General features: G+C 44.2%; 1 protein-coding gene across 1 annotated transcript in view; it reads right to left on the bottom strand.

Annotated features, from left to right (window-relative positions):
- The window catches only part of SH3RF3 (SH3 domain containing ring finger 3), a 588334-nt gene that overhangs the window by 138208 nt on the left and 432263 nt on the right, over positions 1–17863 (bottom strand). Inside the window, exon 5 of the mRNA XM_006883820.1 lies at positions 5454–5563. Coding sequence (XP_006883882.1) covers positions 5454–5563 — 110 coding nt within the window. The remainder of the gene's footprint in view (positions 1–5453; positions 5564–17863) is intronic.

The raw sequence follows: 17863 nt of genomic DNA on the forward strand, positions 1-17863 counted from the left end.
GCGGGGGGATTGTGTACCAGGGAGGGAGTCTTTCTTTTACTTTTGAAATAGAGCAGCCAACTGGGAGGTGGGAGGAGAGGGCTGGGCGAGTAGAGAAGTACAGCAATGAATGAATGAAAATCCAAATTCTCTGTAAATGTTCATTAAAATTATTAAAAAAAAAAAAGACAAAGGGTGATGCTGCTATGGGTGCCCTGCCCCCTGGTGGCACTCACAGATACAGTCGGCCTTGTCTGCAGCTCTAGAAGGCTTCCAACCACTGACATCAAGACCGCTCCACCAGGCTCTAGCAAATTCCTTTAAGATATTTTTCCTGCTCTTGCCATGTACATTTCTCTCTGTTCCCCTGCATGCTAGGGACTCTCTGGGATCAGTAGGGCTGTGTGGAGAAGAAATGGGAATCAGTCACCACCAAGGGTGGGCTCTCACACCCTGTCACCTATATCGTCTCCATAACCTGGAGGACAGGTAACATGAAAGCCTGGAAAGATTGAACAAGAGGCTGGGATGTTACTGGAGAAGGCTGGATGGTGGTCAAGCAGGATACTCTCATTGCACTAATTTGGTGGACTCAACCCCTCCAAGCTTGTTAGTTACTTATTTTGCTGGGTTCTGTTGTACCAAACTCTTAACTTCTCACACTCAGATCAGATTAATTTATAATGGAATACTGACAACTAGGTGTGTCTGAGCCATCAAGATTTTGTTGATTTATATCACTATAAAGTATTAAACTTTACCTTTCAGCCTGACTTAGTTTGGTGTTCTGTAACCACTCTTAAAAAAGCAAACAAACAAAAAAATGCACTTAAATATGCATGTTGTTATGGTTAAGGTTTTGTGTCAACTTGTTGCTAAGTGCTGTCAAGTCAAGTATGACTCATTACAACCCAATAAACAATAGATCTAACCCTGTAAAAAAAAAATTATAATGGAATAAACTTCCATTTGGGGAATGCTCTGGTCACCCTTTCCTAATGTCACAATATTTGGAGGCTGTACAGGTCTTAGAAGGTTACTTGATGACTTTCTAACTCTGAGAACAATTGGAGATGGTGGTCATAAGACAGCTGGCTCCAGCACAAGGTGTGCGAGTCTGTCCTTGCTCACAACACAGTACAGGTCTCACACGACCGGACCCAATGACAGCCGATAAATTCTGCCCATTTATGTCCTCTGTTTCCTTTTGCAATTCTTTTTCTTGTCTCCAGCTCAGCCACACACTTCCAGATCTCTCAGTCTTTCTTTGGCCATCTTGACAGGATTCTCAGATCTTCCAAGTAGAATTCTGGGGCTCCTATACTCTCCAGTCACACACAGGCAGATAAGCTCTCTTCATGTCTGGCTGGGAAATTCGCCTCCCCAGAGAGCAATCTTTTATCCAAGGCCTTGGAGCAGAGGAGTTAACAGCCCACAGAGGTGATTACCCTCAGCTGATAGGTAAGTAAAACTGAAGCTGGGAGGAGTGAAGCATCTGACCTACAGGCTGGGTTAGAAGTTAGTCAAGATTAGCTCCATGCTCCTAAAACTTTTGAGAGTCAGAAGTGGGATAGTGAAGGGACAGAATAGGAAGAGAGTGGAGGCTGAAACAGCAACTGATGGATGATTCAGGCTGAGAAAGAGGGACTGTGCCCAACTATCACATCATCCATCACCTTCATTGAAAGTTCCAGTGAAGTGTCTTTTAAGTGTTGCCGAGCTTAGAGGTACCAGAGTAGCAGGGAAAGCACAGATTTGGGAGGAAGTGGACACTGCGGTTAAGCAGTGATGTGCCAATGGTGCTTTATTCACAAACCTTCCTTATCATCCTTCAGACCTTACCTGCAGCATGACCTTCAAGACCAGACACCCCAGATTCCGCACTTGCAAGTCTGCCAGGATGGAAGGCAGGCAGAGTCAGGCCACTTCCAAAGGCAGTGGAAGGAGGAAAGGAAGGGTACACTGCAAGTCTGAGTAAGGAGATGTCTCTGTTGATGAGACGCTGCCTCAAATGCACCGGATGGGCAAATTAAGACTCCTTCTTGTGTTTCAAGGCAACTGAGCCCTAAAGAACTCAGTGCTCTCAGAAACCTCTTACAGGCTAGAAGGGGCTAAGAATAATATCCTGTGGCTAACAGGCTACCCGTGACATATCTTACCTTTTAATCATATGGGGTCATGTTTCAAGGGGCATGCATTGACCTGGAGAAGTCAAAGCCGTGTGATAATGAGGATTATGAGATGAGGGTCTATTAAGGTTATTCAATTACTGACCTTCAAGTTAGCCCCATCTGGGTTCTCGCATGCAGTCCAAAGGTCATGACACTCTGTAGACATTGAGACACAGCAGTGCATTTTTGCTGTGGCTGTTTTGGGTAAAGGTGGGTAGCACTTTTCAATCTCAGTTTCAGAGCTAGAGATATTCTGAGCACGACTTACAGATATGGTTTGGGGAAGATCAGGCGGATAAAGAACAACAGGACCTCTGCCCTAAGAACACGTCACCCCCAAGGGACAGACTGCCAGATCCTTGGAGATAAAGAGGATACTTAAGCAGGTAGACTAATCCTCCACTTGATAAATTGATGAGACCAATCTTATCTTTTCTCCTCAGGAATAAAAGAAAAAGTGTGATTGCAAAGGTTATGCTTTTAAGATGGATAACGACAACAACCGAGACTTTGTCTTACATACTTTGAGCGTGTTGTCGGGGGAGGTCAGTCCCTGGAGTAAGACATCGTGATTGCTAAAGGAAGGAGTCACGAGAAAGAGAAGACCTTCCAGGAGATGACGGACACAGTGACTGCAACAATGTGCTCCAGCGGAGCAGAGGCTGTGAGGAGGGCAAAGGATCAGGCTTGCTTCCTGTTGCCCACAGAGTTGCTGTGAGTTGGAAATGACCCAACACCACCTAACACTAACACCACCACCACCACCACATGATATTATCTATGACGCACCTAGTGCTTATAAACACAACAGATGTAAACAGTTACAGATTACACATCTTTAACGTAGACTAGCTGATCCAAAAAAGTAATGCCGATTGTTATCACTTTGCTGCTAAGAGGATTAATCATCTTATGAGTTCTGCTCAACTCGATGGCACCTAACAACACCATCAAGGACAAGGTGACGACTATATCACTAGTGGACACAGTCCTAGCACAGTACTTGCTATCCTTCGGAGGACATTCTCTGGCATGGCATTTTCCCTTACCTGTTAACCCACAGGAAAAATCCACACCTGACCAGAGAGAGTCATGCTTTGTGGAGTGAGATAAAGATGTCAGGAGCAGAGAGCTGGCACTCACAGCCACCTCCTTGTCTTGGACACTTGGGCTTTATTTGGTTTGAGAGTTCCTGTCATCCTGCTGTCCTGTAGGAGAGCATGAGTGTGTGTTACAATTTTCCTTACACTCTGAGACCAGTGAAAAAGATGTCCAGAGCATTGTCCATTTGAGTAAGGGTAAAGTTTCGAGAATGAATTGCAACTCTTAGGAGAGTGCTACTTCTGGAACTGTATGACCTTTAGTGTCATACAAAGAAAGAGCGGTCTCCTTAGGTGGCTGACCAGAGGCAGTATCCCTGGTGATGTTGATGTACAGGAGCTCGAGGATCTGAGATAGGCATGCGGAACTCTCTTCTGGGCCCCGTGAGAAACTTGTTTCTTAATTAACAAGTAAATGAGAGCCTGTGTACCAGATATTCTGCTAGTTTCTGGGGAGCCCAAAATGACGAAACCTGCCCTTTGCTCTTGAAGAGCTCAAGGCCACCTTTGACCTTGTCCTGCTCATCCACATGAAGGCTCAAGTGTCTCTGACAGATTGAGGTCTGTTTTCCTCAGAAGAGGTCATGCCTACACCTTTTTCATTAAGAGCAAAACAAGCAGACTTCATCCTTTCCTGTGTGCCTCTGGCTTTCATGCTTTTGAGTGGAAGCTTCCAGAGGTTAAGCTGACAAACATAAAACAGCAGAGAATATTTTCTGTCCAGGGTTGGTAAAAACTTGAATTTCAATCTAAAGACATTTGGAATGCAGTTTTCTAATGTATGTTTCTTTTTGTTGTTGCTGTTATGAGTTGGAACCAACTTATAGCTGACCTTCCAGTGGGGTTTCAGAGGCTACACATAAAAAGGAGGAGACTGCCCATCCTTCTCTCATGGAGCAGTTGGAGGATTAGAACCATCTGATTTTGGGTTAGTAAAGCAACTCCTTACCTACTAGACCACCAGAGCGCCCTATGATTTCTTTAGGGTAAATGTTCATTTCCTTTCAGTTAAATTGGTTGTGGTACTAAATCTGACCTCAATGGAGTAGGTACATGAAGGGGCAATGTTCATGGCTTTTCTACTTGTCATCAGATAAAGGAAAACATTTTAACTTGCGGGACTATAAGGGTATATTTCAGTTACTTCTAGGAAACCTTTTGAAGTTTAGTAAACTGGGTTTTCAAAAGGCATTTCTGCTCAAAATACGTTCTGCTTTTCAACGACACAGGTTCAAAGTGTCCCCTCTGACTTACCCTGAATCTACTTAACTCTCTGTTTTTCCTGAATTGTTTGCCAAACCCATCTTCTCCAGCAGAACATTCAAGCAACTGAACTCTTTGCCAAATAAAAGAGGAGGAGACAGTCTAATCCTTCAGGACACGTTTGAAGTGGGGGAGTTTTACACAGCACATTATCTTTAAAGAGCTGGAACCTAATGGGGTCAATTATGTAAGCAAGATAAGCATCTCACATCCCAGCAATGATTAGTTGGTTATTTTGGGGAATGACATGCAGCTTGTGTGCACTGTTGTGGCACTTTATGGTTGTTAAAACAACGAACCACTTCTAAGTGCTGATGACTAGCTCCCGTCCCCAGTCTCCCAAGATAACCCACCGCTCTAGCCATGCTATCCCCTCTCATGGGACCTCCCCCAGACCTTCTCAGGAGTCTCTAGGCGCTTTCCTGATTGACCAGTGTCTTTTCTGTCAAATGTAAACAGCATCCCTGTTTATATGATATATACTGCCCTAGGAACAATCATATTTAAAAAAAAAAGGCCCAGAAGATTTTTTGTTCACTCCTTTCAGCACATCATCATAATTTTAGCTAAACATTGCTAAAATGACCAGCCAATAACACAGGCTAAAACCTTGTAGAAACCATGGAGTCCTTGGGTTACCAAAGGTTACATGTTTATCCACTAACCAAAGAGCTGGAGGTTCGAGTACACCCAGAGGTGCCTCAGAAGAAAGGCCTGGCAATCTACTCCCACAAACCAGCCCATGAAAATCCCACAGAGCACAGTTCAGTTCTGACACACATAGGCTCAGAGTCGACTCTTGGGCAGCTGGTTTAGCTTTTGGCTTTGGGTACAGAAACCACATGTTCACTTGCAAGCATGAGGTGAGGAGAGAGGGATGCAGGGTGGAGGTGGGGGAGAGGAGGGAAGGTTAGATCACAAAGTCAAAATGGCAGCTCACACATTGAGGGGCAGCTGGACTTTAGGAGATGTTCCCTGCTCTCCAGCCGCTGCACAAGCTCTCGGGACAGCCATGGTGGCAGATCCGGCCGAGGAGGAGGAGGAGGAGTCCTGGAAAGAGACAAGAGAAGAGAAGTGAGGGTTTCCCAAGGAAAAGAAATATGACGTCTGGCGGCATTCGTGCCGCCCTCAGCTGCCCCGTGCCACAGTCTGGCTTTTCTTCCAGGGTCTGGGTGCCTGGGTGGGTAACAGTTGTTTTCTGCCCCTGCCCCCAAACATTGGAGAGGCTTTTAGCAAATTACATCCATCCCTAGAGCAGATTCAAGGAGCCTTCCTTTTATAACTTTCCAAATTTCCTCTTTTATAAATCCAGGGCCCCTTTTTGACCAGCTCAGGAAAAAGGCATTCTTTGGTTTGCTTCTGGGCTGATCGGAAATTCACTATTTTGAACATGAACGGATGCAGTATTGGGAGACACGTTTTATTCTTAGAACTTGAATTAATTATTCTTGTGTGTGTTAAAAGAAAATCTGGACAAAACCTTTTATGCTACAGAACAGGAGCTTATTTTAAAACCAGCATTCCTAGGAACTGAAGTCTCACCCCTACAGGAAATTGGTCCTTTGGTTGCCAACAGAGGGGAGTGGGTACCCAGGACTGATGGAGTGCGGGTTTTCTCATAGAAGACGGTGAGGTACTCAAAGCTTCAAGAGTATATAATTCAAGGAGATTACTGGAAAACAGGCTAAGGAGAAGAGCCCCTTCAAGGTCATGCCTTGTTAGCATCGAGTGAAGGCTGAGCTCCTTCAGGGCAGTGGTTAAGGGCTGGCTCTTCGGAGAAGCCAGCACAGCAGAGCAAAGTGAGTTCCCCCATGATCTTGCCAAAGCAGTCCCTGAATGAGGAATCCTGCTGATAGAGCCCCTGGCCTGTCTTGCCCCATCCTCCCCAGGGTAGCTGTGCTATCTTCCTGGTCAGAGGCTACAGATGCTTCAGTGGGTTGAACTGTGCTTTGCCCTCCAAAGATCAGCAGAGACAATGTTGTTCAGTGGTAGAATTAGGAGCTTTCCAGATTAAGAAGATCTACCTACTGGCTGTCTACTTTTGAAAACTCCTTAAGATCGATCACAAGCCATCTTTCTCACCCACAACTGATGACAGGGATGGAGTGGCACTAGGAAGCATTATCTTTCATTGTGCTCGAGTCAGGGGCAGACTTGACAGTAGCCAGCAACAGCAGCAAAGCATGAGATGCCTAATTCCTGGTACTTGTGCACATTGTCTTACTTGGATTAAGAGTCTTTGTAGATCTAATAAAGGTAAGGATCTGAGATCGTCCTCTATTAAGGTGGGCCTTAAGTCTATTCCCTGATAAGAGACATGAGAGACAGAAAAAGAGAACAGAGACACACAGAGGTGAAGGCCATGTGAAGACAGAGACGGATGATACAAGCCGAGGAACGCCAAGAATTTCTGGGAGCCACTGGATGTTAGGTGAGAGGCATGGGATGAGTTCTCACTCAGAGTCCAGGGGCAACCAGGCCTGCCGACACCTTGATTTTGGATTTCTGGGCTCCAGAACTGTGGGAGAACACATTTTTGTTGTTTTAAGCCACCATGTTTGTGGTAATTTGTGAGGGTAGCCAAGGGAATTGATACAATGGGTGTATCTAGGGGATCCTTGAGGAAAAGTGGGGTCCATTTCCCACAAAAATCAAGAGGTCCAGGAGTCTCCTTACTCCCTCAGAGACCCTCATACGCTCCTCCAGCAGGCAGGAGTTACAGAAGAAAGAGGAGAAGAGTAGGCTTGAACAGAATGCTTCAGAGCTGCAGGTAACAGGACCACCTTGGCAGAAGGTAGGAATGTAGGGCAGAATAGGCTACATGGGTGCTTCCCAAGGTGCCAGTTGGGAAGGTGAACATACTATCTCATTTGAGTATTCAGGTCATCAAGTCACTGGAAGGAATGAGAAAGATGGGAAGAGAAGTGCACTTGGAACCTGCTTCAGGAAGCATCACATCACTTCCTTGAGCTTTTGTCAAGGAGTAAGGCGACTTTGTTCATCAGCTTTCTGACAGGCTGTGACCTGGCTTAGCTCATGAGCTGTGCAGGGCAGTGTGACCTACAGTTTATTGATCCTCTGTGTAGTTCATGCCCCTCCATGACTGGGGAGTAATGAGAGGTGCCAGGAACTAATGGCAGCCACAACAACGCACCTGCAACCCAGAAGACGCCAGTCTTCCTTCTTTTTCTTTTTGTACAATGGAGAGCCTGACAGAATAAAAATTTCTAACAGAGAAAAGGCGCTTTGCTCACATCTCCAAGGTAACTAAAAATCTCAAAGGGTTTCTCATTTCAAGCTTTGAGACTTATGAGAGGATGGGGAGAGAAAAAACACCCAACAAAAACCACAAAACAACTGTATCAACAGCAATACAAAACTCTGCTCTTCACAGACTACCAAAATCCAGTGTTCAAGATTCAGCCCCTCGCCTGACTGTGTCCCATTAGAAGCACAAAGACCTCATCTCCAGAGAGGGCGTGATGAAGAGTATTCTGTGAGAAATAGGGTAAAAAGGCTGGGAGGGATATTCCTTCTGGCTACTGATTCTGAGGGTTTCTGTTAGTCATTGTGTTTATTCCTCCCACCTGCCCACCTCTAAAGAAAGACTAATAGGTGTTTCTCACCAATGTAGTGATCACTCTGCTTCAGCGGCTGTCCATCTGTCTGTCAGCTGTGGATTATTCTCCACAGAGCCTCAGGCAAAGTCAGAGGACAAGGGTAACTGAGAGAGAGGTTTTAAAAAGAAGAGGCCACCTCACTTCAGATCCTTCCTCCCTCGGGGGTGTTTGGGAAGAGGAACAGGGACCCCCTAGTGCTGTTTTTATCCCCTGAGTATTTACAGTTGTCCTTGTATGACTCAGGGAAAGATGCAAGCAGGATGTTAGGGTCAGGCACTCATACATTCAGATATTTCTGGAGCACTTACTAGGTGCCAGTTACAGTGACAAACTTAGCACATAGATGATACTGATTTTGATGATCTGTCAGATCTGGCTCTAGGGTATACTAGAAAACAAGCAGACGTAACAGTGAATCTTATGGAGCTTAAACTGTAGGGGCATTCGAGCATTAAATATTATGTTGTCTCACAGGAGGTGCAGGGTGCCAAGAGAACCTCACATGGAGGGATCTGGTTGGAGAAGTGTCTCTGAAGCACAGGGTGAGTCTATGGGGACTATGGAGGAAGAGCGTATACCTTAGGTGATGAAGGCTGCAGGAAGACCCTAAGGCAAGGCCAAACATGCCACTTTTGAAGAAATGGAAAGAAAAAAATGAATGATGAAAAGAACAGGCTGGAGTGGCACAGAAAAGTAAAATTGGACGAGGGCTCATAGGGTCTGGCAGGGTATTGTTTTATTTTTTTATTTATCCAGGAAGTTAGGTAAATGGTTCACATGCACATAATCAGTAAATGGAAGAGGCTGAACTTGAACTCAGTGTCTGATTCAAGGAAGCTATGCATTTATCAACCACACCATCTGTATTAGTATCCTATTAAAAGAATGCTATGTACATAGTGAAACCAACAGGAATTGATTATCTGTAGTTCTGGAGGTCAGAAGTCCAGAATCACTGTGGCAGGGAGGCATAACTGGCTTCCTCAGCTTTACCAGCTTCTCTTTCATCTTCAAACTCAGCATGGTCAGTGTTCATTATCTTTCCACTCTTTGTCTGTTCTCTTCCTCCCTCTTCTGTCAATTCTATTTTATATCAATGATCTTATGTAGTATTTGTCCTTTTCTGACAGAGATAGTTCACGCAGCATAATGTCTTCCATTATGATTCATCCATGTTGTACAGTATTTTATAGGGTTATTGTTTTTCAGTGCTGAGTAATATTCTATTGTATGGAATATAAAAAAAGTACCATATTTTCTCTATCCATTTGATTTTTAATGGGCAGCTGGACTGTTTCCATCTCTTGGCTATTGTGAATAATGCTGTAATAAACATGGGTATGCACACATCTGTTTGAGTCAGGGCTCTGATTTGTTTAGGGTATATTCCAGTGGTGGGGTGGCTGGGTCAAATGGTATTTATATTTCCAACTTTTTAGAAAGCAGTAGGTGGCTTTCTATGTACCATTTTACATTCCCACCAGCAGTGGATAAGAGTTCTAATCTCAACACATCCTTGCCAGCATTGGGCTTGCTGCCCTGTTGAACTCTGCTATTGTTGCTGGGGTGAGATGGTATCTCACTGTTTTGATTTTCATGTCTCTGATAGCTAGAGATTTTGAACATTTCTTCACATGTTTGTTGGCCATTTCTCTATCACTTTCATCTTCCCTATGACTTTGATCTTAGAATGAATTTCATGATTACCTGAGTAATGTAGGATAATACTCTCCTCTGGAAAGAGCTCCTCTGGAAACATAAAGTCATAAAGTCACAGGTTCTGGGGATTAAGATGAGGCTATCTTTTGGAGGAAGAATTATTCTATCAGTAGTGGGTTTATGGGCTATAGGGCATTAGGGAGGAGAACGAACCAAGTTTTTGGCGGTCAGAACAATCTGTGGGGAGATCTCATTGAAGGGTAAGGGAAAGATGAGATGATGAATTCAATGCTGGCCATGTTGCATCTGAGGCACCTGAATACAAAGGTTAAAGATGAAAACAGTTGATAATATCAACTGGGAGCTCAGAAGAGGATATTGGATTGGGGGATGTAGCTTTTGGGTCATAGGCTCACTGGTGACAATTGGTCTATAAGCCAGATCAGCTTCATAAGATAAGCATTTAGTTCTTAAATGTGTGGGACTATGTTGGAATCCTGCTTTCAATACATACAATCTGTGTGACCATAGACAGATTAATGTCATTTCAATGAGCCCCCATTTCTCTTGAAGATGAGAGTCACAGATTTCTGCTCCTGACCAAGAGGGAGTAACAAGGACTGAATTAATCCTCCCACCTGAAATAACTGAAAGAAAATGAACAAATTAGAATAATTTCCAAGACTTGGAAATTGGGCAAAGAAGGACAATGACTTTCTGAGAGATAAGAAAATGGAGTATATAATGGCTCCCGTCTTCTGCATTGTTTGAGACTGTTAAGTGAAATAATTTAAAGCTCATAATAAGCCCTCAACACACAGTAGCCATTATTGTTCTTACTGGCCACTGCGAGAGCTAGATGAACAATAGCTCAGTAAACAGTACAGAGTCCAGACAGGAATCCCTGAGCCTTAGCCTCCAGAACCCAGCTGGCAGAGGATGTAGCAAAGGAGATGGAGCTTTGGAGAAACAGAAGGAAAGCGAGAAACACTCATATTTTAGAGTCTAAGGGAATTTCAAAGAAGATTCACAAAGCCCTAATCTCTAGAGTCAGAACTCCAGCATGTTTTGAAAAACTAATGCCACCAGAGGGGCATTATGTCTATTTTTCTCCTTTAGAGCAACAGGTGGACTTGAACAAGGCACCTTTGGCTTGGCACCACAACTCCTGACCCCGCAGGTCACTAGAGCTCCTTGAAAGCAGCTGCACTTGTCCATCATACAGAATGCTGCAGAGACCAAACAAGGTGAGGACCAACAAGGACACAAATGGTTCATGATGCTGAAAAGATGCTAGCTTCAACAGCTAGTTTAAGTGGAGCTGATGAATGTCATTAGTTGGTGACGATGGTGAACCCGGCTATCTACAGCACATAAGCTATTCTCATTGGTCTAGATTCATTCATTCTTGCTTTGAAAGCCCTTTACAATGAGCTCTCATCATCTGTGGCCTTGCCAGTCTACCCAAAGTGCCTTCTGTACCACTGAGCTGTAAGCCAGACACTGCCACAGATTCAAATGTGCCACATCTATGACTCACAAGACACCCTGTGAGGTAGGGAGGGAGGATCAGGTAGCATTGTCTCTCATTAGATTAAGGAAATGAAGTGGATAAGGAACTCAAAGGCCAGAACTAGTCACCACATAGATTCAACAGTACCAATTACTTGCAGAGAGAAACAGAAAAATAAAGAGTAAGAGAGTAAATCTAGCACTTCTTTGTAAGAATGAGTACCACATTAACTGGATGACTCAGCACTGAGGTACAGAAAAGGATTTCACCAAAGCACTGGCCTACATCAAGGTCCCTGTGGTTTATAATGGCTGTGTGCTACTCCACAGCATTCTCTACCCTGGGATTCCGGGTCGCTTCTCTAACTTGTTAGTAGTCCCCATCAAGTCAGCCCAACTCATGGTGGTGAGTTTATGAGACATTTAAACTATGGAAAAGGCAGTCAGTGGTGGTACAGCAGTGGAATTATCACCATCTATGAGGGAAGCCTGGTTCAATTCTTGTACTTCAAGCACAGTTGTTACCTGTCTGTCAGTGGAGACTGGTGTGTTGCTATGATGTTGAATACTTCAACAGAGCTTTCAGGCTATGAAGATGTTATTGTTGTTACATGTCACTGAGTCACCTGTTACTCACAGCAACTCTATGAACAATAGCTCTGAAACCTGCCCTATCCTGAGCCAATCTCACTGTCTGACACACCTGACTTCATCACCACAGTCATAGTATCAATCCATTTTACTTAAGGTCTTCTCCTAAGTCATCCATCTACCCTTCCAAGCATGATGTCTCTTGCCAAGAGCTGACCTCTCCTGGCAACGTGACCTAAATATATGAGACAGTTTCAAAATCCTTGCCTCCAAGGAGCAACTTGCTTTTACCCTCTCTAGGACAGATGTGTTTGTTCTCTTGGCAATCCATGGTATGCTCAGTACTCTTCTCCAGCACCACAGCTCAAAGGAATCAATTTTTCTGCCATTTTAGTCATTGTCCAGCTCTCTGATATGTAGCAAGTAATTGCAAAGACCATGGCCTGGATCAGGCACATCTTAGTCACTACGCCTTGTTGTCTATTTGTGAAAATCAGCCAATGGGGGGTGGGAGGGATATCTGGACCACACTGGTTCAGTCCTGTTGTGTATAAACTCAGCATCATGAGTTGGGCTGACTTGATGGGGACTACTAACAAGTTAGAGAAGCGACCCAGAATCCCAGGGTAGAGAATGCTGTGAAGTAGCACACAGCCATTATAAACCACAGGGACCTTGATGAAGGCCAGTGTTGGGCTGCTAACCAAAGTCCAGCAGTTTGAACCCACCAGCTTCTCCCCAGGAGAAAGATGAGGGAGTCTTCTGTGATTGAGATTTATAACCTTGGAAACTGAATGAATGTCACCATAAGTCAAAATCAACTTGATAGAAAGGGGGGGTTTTAGTTTAATTTAAGCTTCAAACTAATACTTGCTGACATGGAGGGAAATTTAGGGACTATCAGATAGAAAAGTAGAGATATATAACATTATCAAATTTTCACTCAAAGATGCTTTCCCCTAGAAGTCTACATTTCAAACAATAATATAGGTACTTTAAGGAATTGACATCAGGGATAGTCTTCATTGTCATTGAGTTCTTGTCATTGAGTTCTACTGTTGGATCTGACCCTGCAGCAGGTTTTCAGAGGCAGTAAATTGCATGGGAAGAAATTGCCTATCATTCTCCAACAGAGCAGCTGGTGGATTTGAACTGTGTACCCACGGAATTGCAGTGCAGCTTCTTACCACTAGACCACCAAATGGTAACTTTGCAATACTTTCCCCAAGTAATATTAAAAGAATAACAAGGCCTAATTCTTTGGGGTATGTTTTGCAATGAAGCTCTTGTTGATGGCAACTGCGTATCTTCCTTTATTTCACACTCACCATCTTTGTTTGGGGGCTGCACTGCTGGACAGTGACAAAGGAAGGACACATTGGGTGGGATCCTCCAGCATCAGCAGAAAGCTGAACCCATGGTCCCATGCAATGTGGTCCAGGCGGCTCCCTGGGATCCTGTAGTGTGTAATTAGCTGGCGTAGTGGAATCGGTACACACATGGAGAAATACATAATAACTGGCTCAGACTGGGACCAAACTATGATTCTGCTTTTGTTAGCATTGCCTCCTAACCAAAGAAACTCATTTAAAACAACCAACCCAGCCCACACAACCACAAAAAATGCAAAGAGCTAGAAAGACCCAAGTGGGTGAGTACACAGAGATGCACTGTGTGGGACGGCAGGGTCTCTGCCGGAATGTGCAGCTGCATGTGCATTTCTATTCACCCCAAAATCCTCCAGGCCCTCATGCCATAAGAGAATAGGCAGTAATGATGTATTTGGCTAGGAGAAATGGAGAAGATTGATTTCTGTCTGCTAGGCGGAGGGAGAAGGCTTGTCCATGACTGTAGACGCTGCAAGATTGCCGAGTAATGTACCAGCATTAAAGGCTCAAGACCTCATCCTTGCCTGCATCCACCAACTCCCCAGGGTAGTGAACATAAAGCACTCCATATGGTGGGGTGTTAGGAGGCTTAGGGATGTTGATCCAAGTGTACATGTCAGCCTGGGGGTCTCGAGGGACTGAGATGATGAGAGCAGTCAAAGGGCCCACTTAAAGGACCTGCGGGATCATCTTCCCGGAGGCGCATGACTGGCCCTAAAGGAAGCTAGAGAGAAAGGATATTCTTATGGCTTTCCTGGAAACCGTTCTAACATTTGAAAGGCAATACAACAAATGTTACAAAGCAAATAAATGATATTTCACAGCAAACTTAGAGCTGGGTTGAGGCAGCAGAGAAATCACACTTTTAATACATTTTCCTTCTGAAGGTCAAGATGGAGACTATAAAAAAACTGACATGCAATTAATTCAATGTGGAATGTGTGGTTCTTGTTTCGTCCTCACCCCTCCAGCTCCACTGTGATGTAAGCACAGAGTCTTGGGTTAAAGGAAGCCCTTTGCTAAAAGAAAAGGCATTTCAGTCAGGTCCCTGTCGCAAAAGGAGTCCTCGTGGTGCAATGGTTAAGTGCTCAGTTGCTAGCCAAATGTTTGATGGTTGGATCACATCAGCTTCTCCGTGGGAGATAGATGTGGTGTTGGACCTCTGTAAAGATTAGTCTTGGAAACTCCAGGGAGTCCTACCCTGTCCAATAGGCCTGCCGAGTTAGAGCCAATTTGACATCAACAGTTCACATTGGCTGCACATTCTCCAGCACCTGGATTCATGATGTCCCTGCAGAAGGAGTCAACCAAGGGCCATTTCAGGGGATGCTGGTGAGTCAGTGGCAGCACTTAGCTTCTCTCTGCCTTCCCAAACCAAGTCAAACCTGTTTCTATTGAGTTGGATCTGATTCTGTTGAGCTAATTCTCCTCTTATGGGAGCAGATTGCTTTAACTTTCTCCAGAAAAGTGGCAGGTGGGCTTGAACCATCAACATCTGGTTAGCAGCTGAATGCCCAAGCATCTCTGCCTTCAAGGATACAAAATCTAAGAATGCAGAACTATGTGGCATGACCGCTGACAATCACTTCATGAAGTAGGTGGAAATCTAAGTCAGTCCTCCTCTGAATCATGTCTTCATTCGAATTTCTATCAATATTTAACTCACCGCCCCATCAAGCTGGTGACAACTTATAGCAACCTCCATGGGTTTTCTGAAGATACAAATCTTTAAGGGATGAGCCTACTCATCTTTCTCTAGTGGAGTCCTAGAGAATCTGAACTGCTAACTTTGTGGTTAGCTGTCTCACATATAATACACTATGTCACAAGGGTTCACTACTGAAACTCACTTACTCAGTCACTAATGTGGAATTGGTTTTGATTCATAGTGACTCCCCATCATGTTCACAAGGCTATAAATCTTAATGGGAAGAGAGGGTTTATCTTTCTCCCTCAGAACTGCTGGCAGATATTAATGGTCAGAGATGTTCAGCATTTTGGTTGAAAAACAAGTCATGAGAAAGGTTTTTTGGAGTGATGGAGACTGCTGTGTGATTTAGACATGGACAAAAAAGTTTTTTATTAAAACTCACCCAGATGTTTTACAGGAGAAAGAGCTGGTGATCTGCTTTGTAAATATTATCCTAGAAAAACCTATGGGGTAGTTCTACTCTTTCACATATGACTTAACAACACCTAGGAAAAACAGCAAGCTTTAGGAAATGCAGCAGCCTCTGGACATGGCATATCACAGACACCCATTTCCACATACCTGATAGGATACTGTATAATTTAGATCACTCTATCACAAAACTGTTTAATTTTAATAAAGCAGGAATAAATAACGATATTTATTATGTAGCAATAAAATTACACCATAATAACAACAAAGACTCAGGAGAATAGGAAAGGTGGAAGGGCAAAGGTTGAACTCCCCATTCTCATTTATCTGCAGAGTGTCAAGGACTGTAGCCTACAATATGGATTGAGGCTCAGTGTCAAGAAGACAAAGATTCTAACCACTGGACCAATTGGCAGCATCAGGATGGATGGTGAAGAGATTGAGATTGTACACAGCTTTAGTTTGCTTGGCTCCATAGTCAACAGTCTTGGCACCAGCAGCCAGGAAATTAAAAGGCGCATTGCCATGCGAAAGTCTGCTGTTAGGGACCTCTCCAAAGTACTGAAGAGCAATGGTGTCTCTCTGGAGACTAAGGTGCATCTGATACAGGTCATGGTCTTCACAATCGCTTGTTACGCATCAGAGAGTTGGACAATGACCAAGGAGGATAGAAGAAGAATTGATGCCTTTGAGCTGTGGTGTTGGAGAAGAGTATTGAGAATACCATGGACTGCTAGGAAAACAAACAGATTTGTCCTGGAAAGGGTTAAACCAGGTGGCTCCTTGGAGGCAAGGATTCTGAGGCTCTGTCTAACATACTTTGGACATGTTGTGAGGAGAGACTGGTCCTTGGAGAAGGACATCATGCTTGGGAGGGTGGAGGGACAGCGCAGGAGAGGAAGGCCCTCTATGAGGTGGATTGATTCAGTGACTGGGATAATTGGGATGGGAGTGTCAGAGACAGTGCGATTGGGACAGGACAGACCGGAGTTTAGGGCTGTTGTACATAGGGTCGCTATGAGTTGCAAGTGACTGGACGGCACATAATAACAACAACAACAATAAGCTTTCAAGCTTATCAAGGAAGATACCAACAGAACCTACAATGATAGGCCTTGTTTCTGCCTTCAGACTGGGACTATAAGGATGGTGAGGGTGTCCCTGAGGGGATGATAAATCATTATCATCTCTTTGGTTGACAATTTCATCCTAGCTATTCAGAATATGCATACTTTGAACCAACACATCTACTTCCCGCTATCTAAATGAGAGAAGGCAAGCATGAGGGCTGACATCGAGCTCAAACTGTAATAGGAAGAGTAGGAAAACAGTTTAATTGCCCTTCAACAGAGGATAGCTCAACAAAGGGTACAGAAGCCATATGACAGATGTGTGGTGAAGTAGGTCTTGTCCTGTGGGGTCTTCTTGGCTGAAATCTATAAGAAACAGCTATCTAAGTCTTTTTCTTATAGAGACACTGGGTGGATTCAAACCACTAACCTTTTGGTTAGCAGCTGAGAATTTAACTTTTGTGATGCCAGAGTTCCTTATACATGTACCTAAATTCATAGAAAAATGACCAGAGAGACATGCATGTTCAATAGGGACTACCTCTACGATTAGCACTAGAAGGAGAGCGCCTATCAAGAAAGGCTTTTGCCTTATCTACTGCTGTTGTTGTATACTGCCAAGTTGGAAATGACTAACAGCTGACCCTCTATCAGGTTTTCGGAGGTGGTAAATCTCGCGGAAGGAGACTGTTCGTTTTTCTCCTAAGAAGCACTTGGTAGATTTGAACTGCCTGCTTTTGAGTTAGCAGTGCAACTCTAATGTAAACATATATTAAAATTCTGATGAAATAGATTGACATACTGACTGCAACAATGGGCTGGAGCGTGGTGGAGGTCATGAGGATGGTGCAAGACAGGACAAGGCTTTGATCTCTTAGTCAAAGGGTTGTTATGAGTCACTGTTGTACCTAACATATTAAAACTACCATATTATCACCATGAGTCAAACAACTCTCTTAGACTTCCCCTAGGCTGGCACAGCACTATTTTCTGGGCTCACTTACCTCGCCCCCCGGTGCTCTGTCCACCTTTCACAACAGCCCTCCTCTGGCTCCTCTCCTGTCTCCCGCCCTCTTCTGTATTCTATGGAGATGCTCTCCATCAGTGTGCTTGCCCTAATTACTTCTAATTAACAGTCTTGGGATATCTCTGAATGAATGGACTCAACAACCCACACATTTTCTTGGATAATGATTTTTAGAAAACACTCCCAAGCACATTAAACACCGCCTAGGGTGAGCCTTTCCTCTCATGCTTAGCTCAGAGCAGATGGCAGCTGTGCATTGGCAGGGACACCATCTATGACACTATTGGCCTCCTCTGACAGCTCGTGGCAGAGCTGTGCATGGCACTCAATGTCTGCTTGCTGTCTGCCCGGCCCCACATAG

The sequence above is a fragment of the Elephantulus edwardii genome, unplaced genomic scaffold (genome assembly GCF_000299155.1).
Source record: "Elephantulus edwardii isolate Elephantulus edwardi_28Jun2011 unplaced genomic scaffold, EleEdw1.0 scaffold00030, whole genome shotgun sequence".
Taxonomy (NCBI): Eukaryota; Metazoa; Chordata; class Mammalia; order Macroscelidea; family Macroscelididae; genus Elephantulus; species Elephantulus edwardii.